This window comes from Acinonyx jubatus, chromosome X (assembly GCF_027475565.1).
Source record: "Acinonyx jubatus isolate Ajub_Pintada_27869175 chromosome X, VMU_Ajub_asm_v1.0, whole genome shotgun sequence".
NCBI lineage: Eukaryota > Metazoa > Chordata > Mammalia > Carnivora > Felidae > Acinonyx > Acinonyx jubatus.
This window is the reverse complement of record NC_069389.1, coordinates 40,514,956-40,540,547: the sequence shown is the minus strand read 5'-3', so window position 1 is coordinate 40,540,547 and position 25,592 is coordinate 40,514,956. Positions and strand designations below refer to the sequence as shown.

Genomic DNA, 25,592 nt, shown 5'->3' with positions numbered 1-25,592 from the left:
ACAAATGTGGCAAATGTTTGATGGCAAAGCTCTAGGCTGAGACAAGAGACAACCATGTATGGCAACCAGCATGCCTGCTGGGTGCAGGGGACTCGATGAAGTGACCCAAACCCTGCCCACTGAACCCTGGTCTTCTGTCTTGGTGGTATTATAAAGGTAGACAAACATGACAAAAGTAAAATAGCATTTGGGGAAACGAGGATGCAACCAAGACTCATGGGTTCTTGATGAAGTGTTGCAGGGGCGAATTAAGGTAGTAAGGGATCTGGGAGCTGGGGTGGGTGGTGAAGAAAGAGACAGAAGTGTCCAGACTCAGGAGCTATAATGGGGGAGATAGCAAACAAAGAGCTGCGACAGTGGAGAAAGGGGGCAGAGGAAGTTTGTGTTTAAGTCTCAGATGCTGTAACATCATAGCAACAGTGGACAGGAGGTATGGTGTTTGATGTACTCTTGAGCAGCAATAATGGAAAAAGTATCCCTGGTGAGAAAATCTCTCTGCTTGACCTAAAACAGGTAGCATCACCAATAAATAGATGCCACAGGTAAAACACTCAGTCCCTAATGTCCTGGAGGGAGATAAAAAGGAAGCATGGAAGGATGAGGTCACCCAAGAAGAGCAGGCCAAGAAAGAGTCACGAGACGGGGTGGACAAGGGCATACACTGTGCCTGGGGTCTGGAGCTGGCCCAGGAAGGGCAGCAGATGTCAGGACACGCTATGAGGAGTGTCAGGTCCGGTTCAGGGATAGGTTGCGCTATTCCCAATACCCAGGGTTGAGTGAAGGAATGAGGGGTCTAAGAGGGAGAGAGAAGCTGGCCTTCTGATTGGGTGACGGAGAGGCGGCAGTGGCATCCTCACACACCAGGTGGCCAGTCTGCCTGTCCGATCAGTGCTTTCAATTGTCTACAGCGCTCAGCCATGAGCCACGGATGAGTGTGGGGAGCTTTGTGGTCCTGGTAGGGCCTATGGTGAGCCTGCTGTAACCAACAACCCACAGCTGGCTCTCTTCTGTAAGGTAGGAGGCCTCCTGACAAGCAGACCAGGCCCAAAGGAGAGCAGGGTGGAATGGGAAAGGGGCTTTTCCTCCACAGATGTTCTAAGCCAACTATTTGCATGAAAACTGCAAAGTCTGCACAGTCACGGGCATTCCTCAGTCCAACAGTTGTTTAGGCCCTCGTGCAGCTGGGAAGTTCAACCAGGGCACCACAGGCATTCCTGGCACTGGGAACCATGACGGTAAAGACTTGTCCAGGGTCTTGGGGCTTTGAACCAGGTGGGAAGGGATCAGCCCCAAGGACATTAGCCACATTGACCAAGCCCTGGCCGCCCAGTCGCAGTAACTTTCCTCTTCACAGAGGGGGAACAAGGTTAGAGAAGTCACAGGACTTGCTCAAACACTACTCTATACTACCTCTCAAAATCAACATGGCAGGAAGTTAGGAGCTGAGCAGATGAAATCTGAACCCCCGCTCAAATATAGTCACATGGGCCTAGGTACCCGCATTCTAATTTCTTCCTAAGCAGGGAGGGCAGGAGGAAGAGGTGGCAATTGCCACGTTTTCTCTGCCCAGGCAACTGGCAGCTGGGGGGGGGGGGGGGCGGGGGCGGGCGCTGAGCCCTTTGGGCTACCACCTGAACCAGACAGCTCCAGGAAGTCTCTTCCTTCCCTGGAACCAGCAGGGCATGCCACATCTGGGTTAATTCTTTATTAGGATTCAGGTTCCAAACAAGGTAGAAAGCAGCGGCAAGAGGGGTGCAGGTAGGGGGATGAAGAGGGAACACCAAGTGTGGCTAGCTGGGCCACTGCCAGAGGCCAAATGGGAGCCCCTGGGCTGGAGGGGGTGGGGCTGGGGCCAGTCTACGGGCATGGACAGGGTCAGCGGATGGCGTATCGGACGTAGGGGACCTCGACGTCCTCGCCGCTCTCGTCGTTGCAGCACAGCTCAAGCACCAGCGCCCGCACGTGGCGGCCCAGCTTTCGCTTCGACACGCGGCTCACGATCTCAGTCATCCTGGGCGCGGGGGGAGGGGCAGGTCAGAGAGGCAAAAGGCAAGGAGGGGGGGCAGGGAGGCAGAAGCGGAGGGTGGTGAACAGGGGTGGAGTAGCTGCAAGTGGAGGCCCCCCACCATCCAACTCACGGCTGATCCAACCGTTCCTTGAGCTTGGCGGCTGGCATGAAGAAGGAGTAGAGCATGGACACGCCCTGAGACAGCATGGTGATCTCCAACTTATGCTCTGTCTGGAGGAGGGAGAAGGGGACAGCAGTGTCATGGGGATTGACAGACCAGTGAGTCACCTGCACGCGCTGCCGGCAGGTCGGGGGAGAGTGCGGGAGGGACCTCACCTTAAAGTAGTCGAGGAACTGTTTGAGCGTCATCTCCTCCCCGTTAGGCTGCAGTCCTTGTACCTCAAAGCGATCCCACAACGTCCACTCCTGGTTATAGTACTGCGGGACAAGGAGTGGTCCCATGGGATGGGGGCCACCAAAGGGTCAGTCCTATCTTCGGCCTCTGCCCCACTCACCACCGTTCATGCTAACACACTAAGTCAGACTGCAAGCTTCTTTTGTCAAAAACGTGTGGCTTCCGTCAAGCCCCGAGTTAAGCACGGAAACCCTCCGATGACCTATGACCCACATGGCCTAATCACTGGGATCCTGTTCTGTTCTCATCTTCTACCCCCTCAACCTCTCACTCCTGCTCTAACGACTTAGTCTTCCTCAACCGTGCCAGGCATGCTCCTACCTCAGAACCCTTGGAGACTGATCCCACTGCCTGGAATGCCCTCCCCCCAGGAACCTGCCTGGTCTCCTCTCCTCCAAGTCTGGGCTCAAATGTCATCTGTCCAGCAAGGCCTTTCCTGACCATCTCACATTTAAAATCCCCGACCCATCCCCTTGTCACCTGGTACTCAAGTCCTCCTTACCCTGCCCTTTTTTGGGGGTTCTAAAACCACTTATCATATCATTTATACAGTCTATTTCACAATAGAGTTTCTTGACACCTATTAAGAGTACCTGGCAAACAGGTGCTCAATTAAACTTTGAAGTGAATTAATGAATGAAACATGTAAAAGTAATTAGAATAAACACCCAATGGACGTTGGTTGCTCTTTTTGTGTCATTAATAACCTCCTTGGGTACAATTAAAATATCCCATTGGGGCACCTGGGTGGCTCAGTCCGTTAAGCGTCCGATTTCGGCTCAGGTCACAATCTCACAGCTCGTGAGTTCGAGCCCTGCATCAGGCTCTATGCTGACAGCTTAGAGCCTGGAGCCTGCTTCAAATTCCATGTCTCCCTCTCTCTGCTCCTCCCCCACTCAAGCTCTCTCTCTCCTTCAAAAATAAATAAAAACATTAAAAAAATTTAAAAAAAAAATCCCATCTTTTCTAAGGGCTTCCATTGGCAGATTCAGACCAATACTTAGCACAAAACATGGTAAGTGAATAAATGAATACGGGTGCACAAAAGAAGGTACACACTGACAGAAACTCTCACCTGGTGACAAGCTATGAAGCAAACTAAAGCAAGCTCTACAGAGAAACACCCCACTCACAAACCCACCTGCCCTGATGTAGGCCCTCACCTGGTGACGAGGTGCGGCAAGGGGTTCAGAGAAGCCAAAGAAGGGCAGGGCCAAGTTGAGGAAACCATTCTTGTAGGAGTCAAGTTGTCGGTGCCCCTGAACCACCTTATACAACTCCAGACACACAAGGCCAACCACAGCCGCCGTGGTCGTGGCGATGGCTGGGATGATCTTCCCTGCAATCAGCTTGCTCTGTGAGGCAGAAGGATCAAGAAAGGTGGTAGTCAAGGTAGAAGAAGCTCAGAGCCCACACACAATGAATGGGATGTGGAGAACTCAAGTCTGGGAGGTTTAGGGGGGGGAGGCAGGAAATCAGGTCCAGACTCCCCTCACCTTGTGCCGGTCCGCAGGGGGAATGTCATAGTTCTCTGCCCGGAGGTTGGATGCAGCCACAATGAAATCCATATGGAAATTGCTGTCATCATCCTTTTACGATGGGGGGACGGAGAAGGGGAAGGGTAGGGAGATGATGACAGGATCAGAGGAGAAAGAGGATTCCTGGACTTTAGGGACACAAGTATCCTCCACTGCAATTACCTGCTGGGCTCTCTCAGATCACAAACGCATGGCTAGGAACGTCTTTTCTTTCAGGGCCTGTGGCAGGCCCATGATCCAATCCCCATAAAGGCCTGGGGCTGCCTCCAGATCCCCACAGACCTGTTCTGTCTAGCCCATCCCCCTGCCTGCCCAGGGCCCCCACCCAGCACCTTCTCAAAGTCGATGGGGTACATCTTGAATCCAGGGAGCTTTTCTGGGCTGGGCAGTGTGGCCTTGAGCTCCTCTAGACGGCTGTCATCTGTAGGAAGAAAGGGATACCATCAGCCATTTAGATCCCAGGCCAGCGTCTGAGGGGGAAACAGGAGACCAGGGTGGGGGGCAGGGGTGGCAAAATATGTCCAGGTAGAGAAAAGATGTGAAAAGGAAAACTATCCTGGGAGAGAGGAGGCGCAAGGGGAAGAGGTAGGGCAGGGCAAGAGAGCATAAACCTGAAGGAGACAGAAAGGGGAATGGGTATATCAAGAGGGAGATCTCCAGAGACACTAAACAAGACATCAGGAGGAAGTGGATGTGGACAGACCCAGATGGGAGAGCTATACGTCTTGGGGAGAATGTTACAAAAGAAGTGGGGAGACATGGATAAGACTATGGGGAGGGGACAGGGGGTCGACAAAGATATACAGAGGGAATACTGGGGGGGAACATGCAGACATGGAGATAGAGAAAAGATATGGCAGAGGAGCAGAAGATATAAAAAGGGGAAAATTGGGGGCATCTGACAAGTAGGAAATTTTATGTATGTTGTATATTTCTTTTCTTTTTTTAATGTTTATTTATTTCTGAGGCGGAGAGAGAAAGAGCATGAGTGGGGGAGAGGCAGAGAGAGAGAGAGGGAGACACAGAATCCAAAGCAGGCTCCAGGCTCTGAGCTGTCAGCACAGAGCCTGACGCGGGGCTCGAACTCAGACTGTGAGATCATGACCTGAGCTGAAGTCGGTCGCTCAACCGACTGAGCCACCCAGGCGCCCCTGTATGTTGTATATTTCATACACGCCTTACATATTTCTTATATACACTTTACGTATACCATATGTACATTATACAGGTGTAATATGCACTATTACATCTTGTGTCCACTTACACAACTATACGTACATATCTACATATGTGTACGAGGAGAAAAATGAAGCAAATACAGGGATAAGACGAAAGGAGATGTGGAAGAAAAGATGAGAATAAACATAAAGAGAGGAATATGAGGGGGTAGATATGTGGGAAAGGAGATGGGGAGATGACAGGGGAAGGGAGACCTGTGGAGAAGATGATGGGGGGGGTGGTGATGGTAAATGCGGGGGGGCGGGTCACAAAGCTATAGATGCACTATCTATTCTATGGACAGGGACAGGTACAGAAGGAAAGAGATAAATACATAGAAACCAGGGGTCAGCAAACTATAGCCCCTGAACCAAATTCGGCCTGCCACCTGTTGTATGTGTAAAATTTTCCTGGAAAACATCCACACTCATTCATTTACATATTGTGTATGGCTGCTTTCGTGCTTCAACTGTGACAGGTGATTAGCCACAGACACTATGTGGCCTGTAAAGCCTAAGAGTTCTTATCTGGCCCTTCACCTGATATTCGGCATGAGCTGGAGGAAAAGAGATGGAGAGAGACGGGGAGTTGAGGGGAAGAGATATGGAGAGGGAGACAGTGGGGGGGGGGGGAGTGCTGCGGGGGACGAGGAAAGATATATGGAGGGCAATACTAAGATGAAGACACAGAGGAACACGGGGGGCAGATATCAGGGAAAGAGACCATTGGTGGAGTTCATACCCCCCCAGAGAAACATAAAAAAGAAACAGAAGTTTTTCCTTCCAAGGCAAATACACATGGAGCACGAGAAACAAACAGCTAGTTCTCTTAAAAGGCAAAACATCGGGGAGGAGAAGGAAGGAGGGAGAGGGGGAGGGAGGGGGAGAGAGAGAGAGAGAGAGAGAGAGAGAGAGAGAGAGAGAGAGAGAAAGAATTTGCCCAAATGAACTTCATCATTTCAGAGGAAGGATCAAAGGAAGGTGTGGGGAAGCCTCAGGCCTGGGGTCACAGAGCAGAGCCAGGGGCCGAGGACTGGTGGGGAGGCTGGCCCAGGCCAGGCACAAGGTAGGTGGGGACTCCGGGCCGACTGGCCAAACACCCTTACCAACTGAGGCATTGGCGCTCTGCAGCTCCTGGTCAGAGACGTGGATCTTGACGCCAGACTTGGGGGTAAACTCGGGGACTTGCACAGACCGTAGGAGTGTGGCGACGGCAGCTCGGTCCTGAGAGCCTGTCAGCCCGTAGGTCTGGGCAAACAGGTTGGCGGCAGCCACCACATAGTCCAGATGCAGGGGCTGTGAGAAGGCAGGGCCCGGAAGGGTGAACCCATCAGCTCTCACCTGATGTGCCTCAGCCTCCTTCCCTCCCACCCCCCCACCCCCCCACCCGACCTGAGGAGACCCCAGGGAGGAGACTTACATTGCTGACATCAAAGGTAAGCGGGTGTGGACAGCGCTTGGGCCCAGACCAGAATGGAGCTCCCGAGCTTGTGAGCTAGAGGAGTAAAGAGATTTTTGAGGGGCAGGACCTGAGAGGAGAGGCCTAACAGGCCTGCCTCCTCACACTGGCCCCAGACGTGCCCTGACTCGCTGGGCACACATAGGGCGCTGGAGTCAGTCACGCAAGACCCCGACTGCAGGGTCGTGGAGGTGGAAGCTCCGATGCCAGGTTGAACCAGGGACCTCACTGAGGTGGGCGCTCACTTTGTGCAAGATACACAGCCATTTCACCAACTCTTACAGACGGCCAGGCACCGTACTAACTTACTATTAGTAAGTACCAACGAATCGTCACAAAAACCCCCACGAGGTAAATTACTACCAGGTCTACTTCACACAAGAGGAAACTGAGGTGCAGGGAGAACTTATGTGACTCCCCCAAGTGCAAATGGAGCTGGGATTCGAACCCATATGGATTCCCATGCTCTCAACTACAAAACTTCTCCCCCATAATCGTATAGCCTTGGGAATCGAGTGTGACTCAGAATGCCACAGGTAAAGGAGACAGAAACGAAGTCTCTGGCTCAAAGGCAATACGACGGGAGAAACAGGTCAGACTTAATCATTCTTCTGAGATCCCCGTGCCTCGGGGCGCCTGCCACAGCTGGACTGGTGACTGGGAAGAGCACGTGGAGTGCCCAGCAGGTTCCTATCTCGGGAAAACGCACTGCGCCAAACGGACCTGGCAAGCGGGCATTACCTGGTCGGGAGGGAAGTTATGCAGCAGCTGCCGGATGTTGTTAGAGTACTGGGTGTGCCAGTGGTGGCAGGCCCAGGTCACACAGTCGGCCCAGGTCTGTGGCCGCTGCAGCACCAGGCTGCGCTGCACGGCCTCCAGCACCTCCAGGGGTTGGGTGCCCGCCAGCCGCAGGGTCCGCTCCACAAACTTGGGGTCTCTATCAGGAATTGGAGGGGTCAAAGGGGCAGGATTACACAGCGGCCCCAGGAGTGGGCTCCAGGGCAACCCCACTTTCTCCACGGGAAGCTAGTCCTGACCCCCAGGATTCATGGATTCATTTGACAAGTGTGCCTGGTGCTGGGTGTTACTGGTGAGGAAAGCAGACGGGACGCCTTGGCTGGCAGGCAGGGGTGGCACGGGGGCGGCGTTTGGGTACTTACGTGAGGTACTGGTTGACGTTTTCTGCCGGCTGCTTGAAGAGGCCTTCAAACTCGTCCCGAGCCCACTGCAAGACAGACCAAATGGACTACATGGAGTGATGGTTGACAAATGGGTGTACGTCATTAGAAAGACCATCAGTTGAGGGGCTCCTGGGCGGCTCAGTCGGTTAAGCATCCGACTTCGGCTCAAGTCATGATCTCGCGGTCCGTGGGTTCGAGCCCCACGTTGGGCTCTGTGCTGACAGTTGGAGCCTGGAGCCTGCTCTGGATTCTCTGTCTCCCTCTCTCTCTCTGCCCCTCCCCCACTCACACTGTCTCTCCCTCTCTCCCTCCCTAAGATAAACATTAAGAAAGAAACAAGTTTAAAAAAGAAAGTGAATAAATCCAATCGGAAGAAACACAGCTGCTCTGGGAAAAGAGAAGCCCCCCACCACGGGTCCCCAACCTTCCACCCCACCCCCCCACGGCCCCTCAATTTAAAAACCAATGAACTTGAACTGACCAGCGGCTATGCTAGTGTTCGTGTGAAAACAAAGTCATTCTTAAGGATCTGTGTACCTTACTAGAGATACGTTACATCTTGATTAAAAAACAAAACAATTCGGTCATGTATTTTTTACCACAATTTAAAAAAAGAAAGAAAAAACCAAAACTTCAGACCCAAACCTAAACGGTTGCTATACAGGACCCAGGGGCTTGGCAGCAAACAAGACAGCCACTCAGCACGGTAAAAATTCCTAGGACAATAAACGCACTCACTGGTGAGGGGGTTTGGAGGATAAGACATCTAGGTTCAAACCCCAGCTCCGCTACCTAGTATATGGTTTTGTGACTTCAGGAGCATACAGTAACACTTACCTTTACACCCTCCTTTCTAAAACAGATGCTGTAACAATAATACCTGTGTGGTGAGGTTGCAAAGAAAAAACGAGCAAGTGTGTATATACTGAGTTTCCTAAAACAGCACCAGATACACAGTAAACACTAACGGCTTTACAACTGTGAAGCAGACACACACTCAGCCCCATTTCACAGAAGAGGAATCCGGCACAGAGAGGCGGAGTCCAAAGTCACACGTGGCTTAGTGAGCCCGAGGTGGGTGCTCAAATATGAACACCCCTACTTGAACTATAGGTCAGAAGGGAAGGTGGCCGAGGAAACCAGTTTTTCTCTATTTCCCTATTCCCGGTCTCGCCCCACACCCCTAACTAAACATCCTGAATGGTTTGCTCTCAAAGACCACAGGGCCATTCTGATTGCACAACGGTTATCCTCGGGTTGCCGGTTATCCTCGGGTTGCCGTTCGGCTCTGGTTTGTGGCCCCAGGGCCGGTCACCCAGGTGTGTTCACTTTGTCATAACTCAGCCTGGTGATAGGCTCACTGTGCTGTATTCTATTCGCACATGCATCACACAAACAGAATCATCCTGAGAAACTTGCTGTTAAAGCCACTCTGAGCTACAGCTGGGGACACCTGAATAGGGACTAAGCATTAGAGACAAATAACTGGAGGAGGCGGTAAGAAAATACTGTTAATTGTTCTGCGTGAAAGTGGGGTTTTGGCTGGATAGGAGTTGTCACTTGGGAGCGCCTTTGTCCCCCGAAGTTGGCGGGGGGGCGGGGGGGGGGCGTGTGGCAATGTGTGCAGACATCCTGAGTTGTCGCAACTGCAAAAGGATGCTAGTGGCATCTAGTGGGCAGAAGCCGGGGATGCTGCCAAGCACTGGACAGTGCAGAGGATGTCCCCGCAACCCTGACAAAGAAATATGTGGCCCCACGTGTCAGTAATGCCAAGGCTGAGAGACCGTGTTATGCAGAACATACTAGAGGTATGAAGGAGTGAAGTGCTGGGCGGTCCGTGATAACAGTCCAGCCCAAACAAGGAAAAATACAGGAAACGAAGAAGAAAACGCACTTAAAAAAAGGGTCCTAACGTTAACAGTTACTATTACATCTCAGCGAGGAACGATATTTGAGTATTCGTCATGCCACTCTCTGCAGTTCTCTACACGTTGAAAACTTTTCAAAATAAAAGAAAAAGAACGAATGAATCGCTCTAAAAACCCAGGTTGCTGGATGGGAAGTGAGGGAGGCCAGTGTAGAGAAAAAGCACATCTTGAGCTTAGGAGGCTTGGGACCCCTGAGGGGGCCCAGTGGCTGCTCCCTCCCCTCTCCCCACAAAGCTGATCACCTGCAGGGTGTGCTCAATGGCGTTGGGGAAGTTCTTCAGCGTGCAGATGGGGATGGACTTTTCAGGCGGATCCTGGCTAGAGCTGTAGGACTCTGTCAGGAAGGGGATCACCACCTGCACGTTGCCTTTGGTGCCCAGCGTGCCAGACTCCAGCAGCGGCTTACGGTAGTACACGCAACGGCGGTCCATGTACATGCCTATGGGGGGGAGGCGGGGAGACAACAGGAGTGCCAGGAAAGGAATGTCAACAGAGAACGGGAAGACAGGCCCCCCTGACACGCACGCGCGCACGCCTTTGCCCTGACCACCTCACCCGCCTCCAAACTCACGGGCATCCACGTTGTCCAGGGCATTGGCCACACCATCCAGGTTTTGGAAAAAATCGTCGTCATAGATGCGCTCTGTGTCAGGGCCCACACGGTTCTGATGGCTCGTCACCCGGATGTGCGGATTCATCTGACGGACAGCCGCAGCAGCCGTGTCGGACTTTAACTTCTAGGGGGCCGAGGGTGGGACGGGAAAACGGAGCTCAGTTATTCACGCACTCATCCGACAAACCTCGATAGGGCTGTCTTCCTAAAAGTAGATATATTTAATGCCTGGGAAGAACCAGGCCCTGAGTTCGGAAAGCTCCCTGATTTAGAAGGAGACAGTCTGTGATAGTGCCACACGGCTAGGGCTGGAACAGAGATGGCAGGGGCTCAGTGGAAAGAGAAGCAGTTGGACAAATGCAGACTGGAGACAAGAGGCCAGGCATCTGTGTTTATGCCTACCCAATACCTACCGCTCTTTCAGGGAACGGCACCCAGGGCTGGGGCACGTTCTCTCCAACGAAACAGGATCCTTTCAAAGCCCGGGTCAGGTCATGTCCCTCCTCCACTGAGGAGAAAATGAATTGGCCCCCACTTCCTCTAGCTCATCTCCTACCCACTGCCACACCATCAAGATCCTGGCCTGGAATGCTCTTACCCAGAAAAAGGGGCCCTACTCCCTTCTACCCACCAGGTCTGCAGAAACAGATCCTTCCTCAGCCGTTGTAATGCAAAACTGCCAACCCATCTCCTGGGCACGCCTGACTTCCCTTAGCTTGCTTTCGTTGTTTCCTTTGCACAGCACTTACCAACATTAACTACAAACTGCACCGCTTTGCTGTGTTGATTGCTTATGGCCTGTCCTCCCTCTCCAGAGCCTTTGTCTTCTTGGCATATCCCAAGTGCAAGAGCAGCACCTACGCCCACGACTACCTAGTGACTAAGTCAATAAATGGAAGGGGAACAGATCCTGGGCAGGCAAACATGGCACTGTCCCTTACAGAAGGCTTCCCAGCTCGATCCCTGAACAGCCCGGGCTGTGTGAATGTAGCACAGATGTTCTCCTAAGGGAAGGCTTGCTGGCAAGGTCGGCCCTTGGTTGGCCGGTCTAGGAACCTGGATTTCAGGACGGTTCTCACCATTCCTTATCTGATTAGGGTGGCTCACTGTGCCTAGACTGCTTATGCAAACCGTGTGATGTGTGCCGAACTCCTGCTTTCCTTCTAGGAGGCTGGAATTTGGGTATGTGCCCAGCAGATGGTGCCTGTGTGACCAGCCCATAGTACAAACCCTAGGTGCTGGGGCTCTAGTGAGCTTCCCTGGTTGGCAACATTTCACGTGTGTGGTCACAACTCGCTAGTGGGGGAAGTAAGGGTGTCCCGTGCGACTCCACTGGGAGAGGAGTCTCGGAAGCTTGTGTCTGGTCTCCCCTAGACTTCGCCCCGGGTGCCTTTTCCCTTTGCTGATTTTGCTCTGCATCCTTTTGCTGGAAGAAATCATAGCCGTGAAAATGGCCACAAGCTGTCCTGAGTCCTCCTAGTCCAGCATCGGACCCGGGTGTGGTTTGGGGGACCCCTACACACTGTCCCAACCAGCACTGATAAGAGATCAAGGAAAAAGAAAACGTAAAAAATAAAAAAAGATGAAACACGGCAGATCCGATGGAAGGGTACTCGATAAATGCTGAACGAGAGACACAGAGAAGCTGAGGGAAAAAACTGAATGAAAAAGGTGGAAAGGCCTCCTTTCCAGAAAGAATGGAAGTGAAAGACAGAAGGAAAAGGGAGACGACAAAATCTCACCCCCTCTCCCCAGCCCACTCACCGTGACGTCCCAGGGCCGGAACAGAAACTGTCGGTTCAGATTTGACTTCTCGATAGTGTCCATGTCTGTGACCACAATCTCTCCACCTTCTCCACAGCCCAGCCCAATCATGGCGAAGTTTTTGAGCAGCTCACAGCCAATGGCTCCTGCACCCACCTAGGAGGCAGTTGAGGAGAGACAGGCTGGTTAGGGTGGCACAGGTGAGCGTGACACCACATATTACTCCTCACTCTCCCCAAAGACAGCAGGAAAGGTGAAGCGGGTCTAGGGGCCACATCCTCAAGTCTCAGGGCTAGAAAAAACAACCCATAGCCGTCTGAGGAAAGGCGGAGCCAGGGTGGGGGGAAACAGAAGGCCACGCCAGGCTTTCCCTCGAGATAAAGAACATGGCAAAAGGCACGCGACAGAGGTATAAGAACCGCAAGACTCTCCCTTGAGAGATGGGAGACTCTAGAAGAGATAGCCGAAGGCCCAGGGAGGTGAAGGTTCCAGGCGTCTAAGGGGATTACTCACTAGAAAGTACTTCTGCTTGCCCAACTTCTCTTGCAGGTCTGAGCCAAACACGGCCACCTGCCCATCGTAACGGTTCTGGCGCTGAGGAACACGAAGGGACGAGGGCCAGGTCAGAGGGAGCCTCGCCAGAAATGCCCCCAATGATGTCTTCCCCATGGGCCCCCCCCATATACCGGGTGGCACTTGTCCTCGGTGAGGGCCTCTTTGTCCTCAGGGAGACACTCCAGGGCATCAAAGTACAGCCACTGCATGATGGGCATAAACTTCCCGGAGCAGGCCTGGGGATTGGGGAGGGGAGGGAAAGTGGTCAGTGGTTACTTGGGGACTGACAGAGATGGACAATAAATGATGGGACTCAGGGAGGTGCCTGGCCTGCCCCTGCCCCTCTCTACCCATCCTGACCTTCATGACTTCCTGGGCAGCCAGGCCCCCAATGAACGCGTTTATAGGCGCCAGATCCCCAGCAGCCACATATGCCAGCTTCCGGATGAGGTCCTCATCCAGGCTGTCCTGCTGCACTGCTCGCAGGGCTCGAGCATTCACGGCCCGCGCTAGGGTCACCAGCTCTGTTGCATCCTCCTGGTGAGGCAGAAGGAACCAAAAAGGCACCTGTCAGGCCACTGGTGGAAGAGGGATGGGGAGGGAGGAAGGGGACGGGGAAGAGTAGACCGGTAGAGGCACGGTGCGCCCTCAGTGCCGAGGTCATCTGCCCTGGTTGGCCCACTGAGTCACCCACCTCATTACGGGGCCGAGGGGGCCGGCCATGCTGAGCACAGAACTGGTGTAGGGCCTGGAAGCCAATGTGCAGCTGGGCAGGGCGGGAATACTTGGCGAAGTCCGTCATCACAAAGTCAGGCTCTGCCAGTGAGGCCAGCAAGGATTTCTGTGGGGGGCAGGGCATCATCAGAGCCTAGAAATGCCCAGAACCACCCCCCACAGCCCACTCACTACCCCCCACACTCACAAAGCTGATCTTCTTAGGTACTTTGACCTGACTGACAATGCCTCCACGGATATAATCGGAGAAGTTGGAGGTGTCACAGATGCTAAAGGTGTAAGGACCTAGGTAGACGGGGAAACTGTCAGGCTACCCACCCTCCCTAAAACCCACAACACCCCCAAGATAAGGGAAAATCCATCCCCGATCCAGCTCAGTCATCAGGAGCCATCTCTCCACCCCGGATTCTACTTGGACGTTAGAAATTATCTCTCCTCTCCCCAAGACCCAGGCTCAGAGCCCACGAGAGCCTGGGTCCTTGGACCCAAGTCCATACTAGAAGACGTTTTCTGCTCCTTGTCCAAATCGGCTCAGACACAAGTGGATCCTCTGATCTGCTCTGTTCAAACACCAGAGAACTTCTCCCCCTCCACACAGATACTAGGGACCTATTCTAGGAACAGCTCAAACATGAGATAGCGCCTCTACCCCATGCCCACCAGCAGGGGACTCTATCTCCGGTTTACCTATGACACCCAGGATGGGTCTCCCCGCACTCAGAGCCCAGGGACATATCTCCTATCTTCCCTGATTCCTCCAAGGCCCTAGCTCACCCAAGACTTTGATCTCCATGGGCTGACTTCCGTTGAGTTCAACCATGCCCTGTACTTCTGAAAAGGAGACAAAGTCGCCACTCTCAAATCCATGGCGGGCCTCATCCAGGCAGGTGACCACACCGGGGCTGTCCTGGTTAAAGGCAGAGTGAGCCTCAGAGGCAGGCTCAGGGTACCAGGAGCAGACGGAAGGCCTGCTGCTGCCCACCTGCCTGCCAGGGCCCCCAAGGCTGATCTCACCTTGGTGACCATAGAAACCATAGCGCTGAGTGGCTGCTCCCCGTTGGAATCTGTGAGGATCATTTCCTCTCCAAAGTCACAGAAGAGCTGCCTGTAGAGGGAGGCAACAGGGCTAATGCTCGAGAGTCCCATGTTCACGGGGACCTGTGCGTCCCTCAAGGTGCAGCGAATACTTGCTGAGCAAATTCAGCCCATAGCTGCTGGGAATTGCACAGTGCCCATGCCACGTGGGGGAAGTTGGACACACAGAATCCAAAACCTGGGTGGCTGAGCGGGGTGCTGAGGGCAGTGAGAGCTTGGGGGTCTTGACCTGGACCTGGCAGGGGTTGGGGGACAAGGCCGGGGGCACTCACCCGAATAGGCCCCGCGTGTCTGCCACCACCAGCTTGATGCCACGGCTGTGACAGAACTCACCCACCCGCAGCTGGTCCTCCAGGGGGGTGTTGGTGAGGACCACCACCTGTGGAGAGGTGGAAGCTCAGGGAAAGGACCCAGGACTGGGGCAGAGAAGAAAGAATAATGGAGGAAGGCTGGTGCCGGGGGTGGGGGGGGGGTGGGGGGGTGGTGACGGCTCAGAGAGAAGGATCCTTAAAGCTCTGCCTGTTCAACTCCCTTTCACAAAGTATCTACGATGTAGCAGACGCAGCCAGGGTGAGACCCAGCAGAGAGAAATGCCAATCCTTACGGCAGGGCGGGCAAGGTGATGAGGCGGCCAGGAGGACGGAGTGCGGAGAACAGCTGACTCATTTACACACCAACGCCCACTGCTGCCTGCCCACAACCCTGCCTTGGCCCGGGAGACACAGCAGTAAAACTCCGTCCGCAGCCAAAGTCTGAGCTCACGCCTACCACACCCACGTGCTCCCAGTTTTCGAGACAATGCCCGCTCAGCCGTGTTCCTTGGGACTTTGCTTTCTGCCAGAAAGCCTGCCCGCCCGCCCTTCCCCGCCAGGGCGAGCTCCTACAACCGCCTCAGGCTCAGCGGCAGTGCCCTGGCCCACGGGGACACCCAGGGCACAAATCTCCGCTCCCATAGCTCCTCTTTCCGGCTCAGGGTTTTTATTTAACGAATAACCAGATGGCCTTTATCATGTGCCAGCTGCCATTCTAAGCCCTTAGCCCTCACAAAAACTCTACGAGGTAGGTACTACTATCGGTCCCAGGTCCACAAATGAAAAAAAGTAAAGCCGAGATGAAGTGACCTGCTTGAGGCCACACTAGTAGACTAGAGGCTCATACCACAGCAGCATGGCGCCGGCCCGTGCTCACAACCATTACGCCACAGGTCTTGCCCATTCACACGCCCCGTTCCCCAAAAAGGCAGGCCCAGGGTCCAAATCCCACCTGCATCCCTAGCATGAAACCTGGCACACAGCCCAGCCCATTTAATAGAGAACTAACGAACAGAGCAGAGATGTACTCTGAGAAAACTGGGAAGGAGGCTGGGTAGCACCCCCTGCACCCCCAACCCCAGGTACCTGAAAGCCACTAAGGAAGTCCTCGACCAGGGGCCCGGTGTAGGCACTGACAGGCACATAGCTGTTGAGCTCAGCGAGGCGGGGCTGTGAGACTTCAGCCCGGTTTTTCCCGATGTCCTCTTCCCGCAGGTAGAACTGCAAAAGGGAGCCAGGGAAGGAGGGAGTGGCGGTGGAGCCCGGGGGACCGGCACGTCAGCAGGGAAGAAGGGCCAGGGAGAGATACCTGGGAGGAGAGGTCAGCCCACTGGGCGGTGCCCTGGTCATGTAGGGTGACAGCCTTAACCCCACCAAGGATGATGTTCTTGGCGATCTCCACACCTAGGCCCCGCAGGCCTGACACCAGGACGCTCGATGTCTGGAGCCGCTTCATTGCCTCATGACCCAACACATACCTGCCAGGTCAGGGGGTAATTCCAGGTCAAGGCCTGGCCCTCCTGACCCTATCCTCCCGGCGCCCCTCCCACCACTCGGCCCAACCTAGGCCCCGCTTACAGCTGCCGGGAGTAAAGGCCCTCATCTATGTCTGCTTCACTGCCGTTCTTTGCCATTCCCTAGGGACAGAGAAGAACAGGTCAGGGGAGAAATGGAGGAGGGCGTGGACAGATGCACAGTGATACAGAAGGCTCTCCCACCCACCACCGCCACCACCCTGCCTGCCAGGGTCCAGGGAGAAGACACTTACGTTGGTTGGCACCGAGGGCACTTCGGATAATACGGAGTGGGCAGGGGAACAGTTAGAACCCGGCTTTGGATCAGGCCCGGACACGCGACGTTTCTTGGACAGCGGCGAGCTGGACATCTGGAAGGGAAAAGGAGGGTCAGAGGTGAGCCTGGGGCACATGGGCGTTTCAGTTGGTTAGCGGTGACTGCGGGGGAAGGGAAGACTTAAGGGCTAGTGTCTCCATTTTACAGAAGAGGAGGCGGGTACAGAGAGGTGAGGTGACTTGCCCAGGGTCACACAGCTGTCAGAGCTAAGATCTGAACCCAGGTGGTCTGGCTTGCAATCCATGTTGCTGACCACTAGGCCATTCGCCTTTCTCCCCAGCCCAGCATGAGGGAGAGACTCCAGTCCTGCAGGGTGAGAGGAGTGACAAGAAGAATGTCCTTGTGGGAAAGTCAGAGAAGGGTGTAGGCTCAGGTCAGACCCTGCCGCTCCTTGACAGGCATCATTTAACCCCTGTGGGCTCAGGTCCCTCACCTGTGCGACAGGGCTGACAATGCAACTTACCTACCCCACGGAGTTGCTGAAGTGATGAAATAGAGCCCAGACCACAGAGCCTGGCACAGAGCGGGCACACAACAACAAGCAGCTGTTCTCCTCACCCTTAACCCCAGCGACAGGGGCGCAGGAGGGAAACATGGCTTAGACTTCCATCAGGGGAATGGGATGGCAGGAGACACCTTGCCGAAAACCCAGTCCCCCCAGAAGGGCTTGGGAGGCAGAGTTTTACAAAGCCCACTCCACCCCACCCCCCAGCTCCGGGAGGGGAAAGGCCCAGGCCAACAAAAGAGGTCACGGTGAGAGATAAAACACATGCTTCCCAAGCCCTGTCTGCATACGGAGCCCCTTACACAGGTGGACAATTACAGTGGATGAATATTTATTAGAGATCTTCTTTGCGCCAGATGTCACACTGAGCACTTCATCAGCCTTGCCTCACTTTGTCCTTAGGGCACCCCCATAGGGTTTGGGCTACTATTGGCGACATCTCTCAACTAACAGAGGAGGGAAAAAAAACTCACTCGGGGACATCTGGCGACCTGACTGAGGTTCCCACAAACACAGTGGCCAAGCGGGGCCCAGAACAGATCTGCTGACCCTGAAGTCCAGGCGGCCGCCCGGTGTTCTCACATTTCATCCCCTCAATGGTCCTGACCCTGCAAGGCAGGGTTGAGTGTCCTTGCCAGACAAATGAGAAAACCTGAGCTCACGAGGTCAAATTAACTTGCCAAGCATCACACACCAGGTCTCAGAGACAGAACAATACAGCCTGCTGTGGGAGTGAAAGCTGCGTGTGGCTGGATCCAGATGCTGGAGACAACAGGACCCTGAATCATTTCCCCTCACCCCACAGTGCTCTTCTAAGCCCCTGTTCTCCTCCAATGAGCCATTTCTGCCTCCCCCCACCATCACACCGAGCACCCCCACTGTACCTAAGATTTCATCTTGGCACCTGTCATATTCTGACACTAAGCAAGTGGACAGGAGCTCCCTACCATCTACCAGAAGCTTACCGCCTGTCAATCACAGGGCTTTGTCTAATCCTAACAATGCCCACGAACCAGATAACCTCATTCCCACATCACACATAAGAAAACAAAGGCTCAGAGAACTCCAATCACTTGCCCACAGTCAGGCAACTGGTGCAGGCCTGTTTGCCAAACGCCCCCTGGAAGAAGAGAGTCAGGACCAAGCTCAGGGCCCAGCCCACAGGGCTAAGGGATGAGCCGTGAGGGAGGAGGACCCAGAAGGCAGGAGGCTGGCTAGGGCCCTGGAGCCAACCAACCTAATTACTTCGAATGCAAAGCACCAACCTAGACAAGAAAAAGTTGGTGAATTAATATGCAAAGTAAACCATATTTTTCCATTTACGGACCCTCTGACCTGGGGAAGGGATCTCATTTACTCTGAGCCCCATTTTCTCCAAAAGTAGGGACAAATGGGACTGTCCTCAAGGGGCTGCTGAGAAGGTTAAAAATGTCTACTCCTGTGGTCAGAACTCAGCAACTTGAAGACATAACTAAGCTCCTCCCTGGGCACCTGCAGTGGCCTCCATTACTTAGTTATCTCCTTGCCTTGTCACCCATTTCCTTGTCTGGGACACACCATCTCCCTTGCTTCCTAAATCTGAGAGAAGATCCAGAACCAGAGAGATCTTTAATATGTGCACTTTTTACCTCTGGATTCCTGTTGCCACCAGCAAGGGTCTAATCAGGCTTTGGGTGATTGTTCCAGAGAGGATGTCCATTGCTAAGACTTGGAACAGCCCAGTGCTAAGACTTGGAACAGACCAGTGTCAAGGCAAGCAGAGGGATTCTGGGGCAGAAACCCCAGAGAGGAGTTAAAGATTCCCCACCCCCAGTACAAAATTGATATCTTTTCTCCCTCAACATATGCTCAGGCCCCAATTAGGACGCATGTACTATCCATTGTTCAGCAAAGCTGAACTGGGGCTTAGAGAGTTTCAGAACTTGCCTGAGGTCTCCAAACTGGTGATTGTGAAGCCTGAGCATTCTCTACCACCCAAACCAGAGAAGAAGGTTTGAGGTAGGAGTCCTGGAGCAGGTTTGAGAGGGGGCAGGCACAGAGTCAGGTTATCAGGATGGGGAAGCTAGGGCACAGGATGCTGGGGCCTGTCAAACCTCCTGGGAGGGATTAACTGAGAAGTCCCTGGGAACATAAAAGAGAAGAGTCAAGAGGTGGTTGTCTGAGCCCATAGAGGCTCAGAGGGAGATGGGATAGGGGATTAGAAGCCCTAGGGGGCAGGCAGAGCAGAGCCAGGCCAGGCTGTTAAGACTCATATCTGGGTCTTTGGAAAGGATCTTTCAGAGAAGGACCAGGAAATTACACTAGAGGTCCCCAGAGGCTGCAAGGAGGAGGGCAGTAGCCAGGTCCCCTGGAAGTGGCACAGGGAATGGGTGGGGGATTCTGCGGCCCAAGGAGGCTGTAGGAAGATGCTGGGGTCTGGGGGGAGGTGTGCTCTCCATCAGGAGGATGCTGGGGACCTAGGGGTCTCATCGGGCAGATGCTGGTGGCACAGAAAAATCTTTTGACCAAAAATAACAGGGACTTGTAGGGAGAGAGATCTCTGACATCAACATCAGAGTCCCAGGAGGCTACGGAGGTGAATGTAAGTCCTCAGGTAGGGTTGGGGAGGGATTTCTAATGGAGCACAAAGGCTTGGTCTTATCTCTGATTGATACACGCTAAGTACAGCAACTGCTCTGACAGCAAGGAGAGGGGAAGCTGAGCCCAGACAGGTTTGGCCCTAAAAAGTTCAGTAAGCAGATACTGACTAGGTCTCCAAGCAGGGTTGGGTTTCTCTGACCAAATGATGTGGAATCCCATGGAGGCTCTGCGAATAGATGCTGAGAAGGGGGTTTTCTACTCTGACTGAGGACAGACAACTGGGCCTGTTGGGGAAAGGGACATCTGACAACGATGTTGGGGTCCTATGAACCTGAAAACAGAAGCCGGGGGCCTCTGACTGATGCTGGGAACCTTCAAAGACTCTGAGGGCAGATCCTGAGGCTTGATGTGAGGTTAAGGGAGCTGTGAGAGAAGCTGGAACCCTGGTTGGCTTTTGAAGGCAGAGGTTGACTGAAGGGTGGGGTTTGAGAGGAGTATGATGGACCGGCCAGGAGGCACTAGGGTCTGCCAAGGCAGGTGGATCTGTGATGGACAAATTATGTGTCCAAACAGTTCTGCCCTGGCTTCTGGTCCTCTGGGAGGCTCTGAGGGAACATCCTGGGAGTTAGGAACCTATGATCAGGGATATGCCGAGACCCGCAAGAGGCAGTCTCTAAAAAGAATACTGAGCATGAAAAAGAAAGCATTCTCTTAAAGTACAGAAAGTCTTTAAAGGCAGATACCAGGAATTAGAGGAGCCTCTAAAGGTAAATGTTGAGAACTTCGGATTAGAAATGCTAGGCTTTCTGACGAAGACGTTAGGGCCAGGTTGGGGTTGAAGACGTGAATGGGTCTCTGACATGGAGGCCAGGCCCAAATCGTCTTTCACAGGGTCTAGTCTCCCTGGAAGCTCTGAGGGCAGATAATGCGTGTGTGAGTTGGGGGAGGGGGGGTGGCCTGAAGGAAGATGCTAGGGAAGATTTTCAGAAATGAAGGCCATTCCCGGCGGTCCAGCCCCTCTTGGAAGGTGCAAGAGCAAATACTGAGAAACTAGAAGTGTCTGAAAGAAGATTCTGGGGTAGGTCTTTAATGGCTTGCATTGTGTGGGGGGGCTTCGACCAGGAATGTCAATCCCGTAAGTCTCTATTGGTTACTGGGGGGGCGTTCTGACCTGCGATACAAGGTTCGGGACAGGGTCCCGAACCCTGACTAAGGATATTGAGCCTGAGTCTCTAAAAGCAGATCCTGGGGGCGGGGGGGGGGGGGGGGGGTCCTGACCCTAAGGTCAGATTTCAGAGCCCGAGGGACTGGGCTGGTCCAGGATGGGAAATGTGGACCCCGCCCCAAGATCTGTACCCCCCCTCCCCACAGATCCCTAGCATCCGAATCACCACCGCCAAGTCACCACCACCAATCCCGACACCAGCCTGGCCCAGCGCCGACCCAGGCCCCTCCAATGCCTCCCGAAACCCCTGCCCCGGCCAAGGCGCTGAGAAAGGCCGTTTGTTACCAATGCCGGTTCCCCGGGTCGCGCCGCCGCCAACTCCTCTAGGAGCCGAAGCCAAGCCCGGCCGCCACCCTCCTCCTCCTTCTCCTCCTCCTCCTCCCCGCCGCCTGGGCCGCCTAGAATCGCCTCCGCCTGGGCCGCCTTCTCCTCCCCCGGCCGTAGTGGTTGCGCTCGCCCCGGCCACCTCCTTCACCTCCGCCGCCGACACAAGATGGCGGCTGCGGAGTCTGAGGCCGGAACAAAACCTTGAGCCCCACCCCCCAGGAACCCGGATGCAGGCAGGCCGCGCCCATTTCATGAATCATGTATGGTGGTCCCTGACTCATTCGAAGAGGAAGAGCTCCACCTGGTGGTGAAGGTGGCAGTAACTGGGAAAACAGGTAAAACAACATAAAGGCTACGCCCCATGGAACTGTGAATAATGAATACATTGTTGCAGCCAGGAGGCTAAGGAAAAGAAGGACCTCAAGGCCACACTTCCCAATCATGAATTATGCATGAGGCCTGGTGGCTGGTGGACTAACACCCGGCAACCAGAAAGCCAATGTTAAACATGGAAGCCACGCCCCCGTAGCTCATGAATAATTAACGACCTTACAGCAGCCCGGAAGCCAAAGAGACCAAGGCCACATCTCATCATGAATAATGCATGAGGCCCGGTGGGCTGGAACAAAAGGTACCGGTTCGCCTATTGTTGCATCTAATACCCCATAGGCACAAGTAAGGAAGTAGGGCTACCAAAGGGAAAACACACTCCTCCCCCCCCCCCCCCCGCCCCGGCTCATGAATAATGAATGATGATGCTGCAGCAGCTCAACCTGGAAACTCTGAGGGGTCAAGAAAGGCCCCACCTAGTTACTTATGAATTATGTATGAGGCTGGATGAACGGAAACACTCAAGACAGCCCTGCCCAGCTAGTAGGGATTGTGGTACTCCAGCCAAGGCAACACAGCCACACCTTCCTGTTCATGAATAATGAAAGATGATGCTGCACAACCAAAGGGGAAACCCAGGGGAAGTGCAGCTGCCTCCTCCCCACCCCTGACTTAACTGAACAGGAACCAGGGCTGCCTTGGTCCAACCAAATCTAGACTCATTATATGCCTTTGGCAGGTGCATCAGCTGCCACAACTGTAACATGGGGATAGTAACAGAACCCATCTACCTCATAAAGGCAAAATGTGCTATTAGGAAAATGAGAGAATATGGATTACAGTGTGAGCTCGGAGCAGCGCTGACACAGGGCACTATTAAATTTAAGTATTATATATTAACATAAAAGAACTATGTAAATATCTACCTCTATGAATATAAAATTAGTAAAAAAAAAAAAAACCAAAATAACATAAAATAACATAACATAAAATTAGTTATGGGTAAAAAAAAAATTAGTTATGGGTGACGGTATACCCAGTTGCGAGAGAAACTTTCAACGTGGGGCATTATTTAAAAAACAATGCCTTGGGGCCCCTGGCTGGCTCAGTCGGCGGAGTGCAGGACTCTGGATCTCGGGGTTGTGAGTTCGAGCCCCATGTTGGGTGTAGAGATTACACAAAAATAAAAATTTTTTAAAATAATAAAAAATTGGGGCACCTGGGTGGCTCAGTCGGTTGAGCGTCCGACTTCAGCTCAGGTCATGATCTGACAGCTTGTGAGTTCAAGCCCTGCGTCAGGCTCTGTGCTGACAGCTTGGAGCCTGGAGCCTGCTTCAGATTCTGTGCCTCCCTCTCTCTCTGCCCCAACCCACTCGCATTCTGTCTCTGTCTCTCTCAAAAATAAATAAACATTAAAAAAATTTTTTAATTAAAAAAAACACAAAACACAATGCCTTGAGACAACCGTCCAGAAGGACACTGGAAAACAGAATGCTAAAGCCACCACAATGTCCACTGAATAGGTAGGACAGAGTAACAGGTCACCAGAGATACAACTGTCGGATACACAATAAGCACCCGAGAGACATTTCTCTCAAATAATAACAGATCACATTAACAGGCGGCATATTATGGTGATGGGTCCTTTCCATGCATTGTGTCACTGGTCTCAGGAATGCAGAGCAGGAAATTGGTTCCTTCCTGGCCTTCAGGTCTTAGCTCGAAGGTGACCTCCTTAGAGAGCTCTTGAACCCTCACAAAAATCATTTCTACCCACCGATGACTAGCTGTGTGACCTGGGGCCAGACACTTCACTTCTCTGGGCTACTGTTTCCTGCTACCCCCCGCCCCCGCCATAAAATGAGAACAATAGTAACCTACCTTGAGATGGAGTTTAAATGAGTAAATAGGCAGAAAGGGCTTAGAACAGTGCCTGGCACAAAGTGCTGTGTGACCAACATTATTAGTACCTGCCACTAAACTGGTGGTGGTGGGGACACGTTATGGCATCTGATTAAGACTACAGACTCTGGAACTAGATTAACTGGGTTTGAATCCTGGCTCAGCCACTCACTGACTGTAAGTAACTTTAGGCAAATTAGCCTCCCGGTGTCCCAGTTTCCTCATCTATAAAATGGGATAATAATAACCTACCTCCTAGGATTGTTGTGGGGATTAAATGGGCTAATAAAGTGTGAAATGACCTGACCATCATCATGCCCATACCCATTTTCAGGCTCACAGAAAGATTTGCCAAAGACCACACAGCTGACAAGGATGGATGAGATTGGAGTCTAGAGCCTTTGTTGATAATCTGGAATTACTGAGCTATGAGGAATGAACAATGCAGGAGGCCTCGTTCCTTTGCTTAGATTTAAGGCTTAAATCTGGAACCCGTAAAGGGAAAGCTAACAGCCGGTCATGCAGATGAGACCGTAAGAGCTACGCCCCTCATGAATTATGCGCAACGCCCCTAGAAAAGCCACGGAAAACGGGGGGGGGGGGGGGGCGCTACTCACCTTTACGATTAATCAATGAGTTCTAGTTTGCCCGGCAGACGGCAGAACGCCCCTTCAGCACACCCCTCCAGCACGCTGATCCGCCCTCTCGTGAATAATTCACAAGCCGATACTTCCCGCGGACCAGGTGCGAAGGAGGCAAAAATAGGCTTCCTCAACAGCCCCACCTCCTCATGAATAATGAAAAAAGCCGCGGCCAACGAAGGCCCGGCAGCACGCTGTCCCCTCGGGAAGAGCCTGGCACACTGGGTTCCAGTGTCCCTTCCACAGCCTGGGCTGGGGGCTCCTCTCCTTAAAAGCATATGGACCGCGACGTGTCCACTCTCCTCGCCCCGAGTACCCAAGCGCGGGGGGACCTCATCATACAGCCTGAGGTCACAAAGGCCACAGATACATCCACAATGCCACGTCGGTCCCGAACGTTCTCACTGTCACCAAGACCTTTCCTGAAACAAGCTCTCCCCAAATTCCGCCCTGACTTCGGGATGCTCAAACTTCGCCTCTCTCTTTGGGGAGCACCCCGAAACCCTGCCCCATGGACAGAGTACTAATACACGGACCTTAAGGGTCTCCTCAAACATCCCCTTAAACCCTGTCTCCGAGGGGTATAAAAACCCTGCCTCCCGGTGATACTCCCAAAAACAGACTCAAAAATCCCACCCGGGCGTCCCCAAACGCCACTTCCTAAGGGACCCCTCGAAAACAGCCACCCCTAAGCGCCACCCCGGGCCCAGAGCCTCCCAATGTGCCCATTAGGGGATCCCCCCAGTAGAGCCCCCTCCCCCAAATGCTGTCCAGGGTTTGGGGGCACCGTGCTCCAGCTCACCCCCTGCGCCGGGCGGAAGCCTCGCCTTCCTGCTGGAGATGAGCCGAAGCCACGGGGCAACGGAAGAGCAAACCACCTCCGTCGTACAAGAGCCAGAGTTTGCGCGGAGCTCGGAAGCGCGGGGCCTTGGAGGGCGCCCGGTTTGGGATGTACCACAGATGCTTAGCAAGAGGGAAGCTGGCCCCTGCTCCCGCGCCGTCGGCGCCCGTGTCAGACCCAGACACCCCTACGGGTTGTGGTACTTCCTAAACGCGCGAGGCATGCTGGGGGTGGTAGTCCTGTCTGGCCAGTGCCTGGTGCACGTGGTGGGCTACAGCTCCCAGAGTATGGGAAAATGTAAACCTGGGCTGTGGAATTGCAGGAGCTATAGGCTCCGGGGGATGGGAAGGGGGAGTGGAATATGGGGTGCCTCCAGATGGAAAGGCACACCCATCCTACAGATGGGAAGGCTGAGGCTCAGATGGCCAAATGAGTTCATTCATTTGACATTTATGGAGCTCAGGCTGTAGGCCAGGTGCTAGGGATTCTTCCCTTTGCCCTCACGGAGCTGACATTCTAGCGAGAGAGATAGACCATACATATAACAAATAAGTAAAAATTATTGTTTTGC

General features: G+C 53.5%; 1 protein-coding gene across 2 annotated transcripts; it reads right to left on the bottom strand.

The window, feature by feature from the left end:
• Positions 1–1,690: 1,690 nt before the first annotated feature.
• Positions 1,691–25,135, bottom strand: UBA1 (ubiquitin like modifier activating enzyme 1). Of its 2 annotated transcripts, none has more exons than XM_027053945.2 (26): positions 24,983–25,135; positions 16,588–16,704; positions 16,398–16,456; positions 16,129–16,297; positions 15,906–16,040; positions 14,781–14,887; positions 14,428–14,518; positions 14,188–14,320; positions 13,601–13,698; positions 13,373–13,519; positions 13,039–13,215; positions 12,810–12,914; positions 12,637–12,717; positions 12,124–12,279; positions 10,318–10,483; positions 9,989–10,185; positions 7,798–7,862; positions 7,379–7,574; positions 6,599–6,673; positions 6,285–6,474; positions 4,294–4,382; positions 3,920–4,012; positions 3,587–3,778; positions 2,345–2,446; positions 2,139–2,239; positions 1,691–2,011 (listed from the first exon to the last, which is right to left on the bottom strand). In XM_027053945.2, exons 2-26 carry the CDS (start codon positions 16,702–16,704, stop codon positions 1,876–1,878), a joined length of 3,177 nt encoding a protein of 1,058 aa, XP_026909746.1. In that variant the 5' UTR covers positions 24,983–25,135; the 3' UTR covers positions 1,691–1,875. The 2 variants fall into 2 exon arrangements, with proteins under 2 accessions (XP_026909746.1, XP_026909743.1); XM_027053942.2 differs by lacking the exon at positions 24,983–25,135 and adding an exon at positions 21,266–21,476.
• Positions 25,136–25,592: the final 457 nt, after the last annotated feature.

Coding starts and splice junctions, on each gene's coding strand:
- UBA1 (XM_027053945.2), bottom strand. CDS start 16,704: ATGTCCAGCTCGCCGCTGTCCAAGAAACGTCGCGTGTCCGGGCCTGAT. Junction 16,298..16,397: donor GGCCTTTACTCCCGGCAGCT/GTAAGCGGGGCC, acceptor CTGACCTGGCAG/GTATGTGTTGGGTCATGAGG. Junction 7,575..7,797: donor AACGTCAACCAGTACCTCAC/GTAAGTACCCAA, acceptor AATTCCTGATAG/AGACCCCAAGTTTGTGGAGC.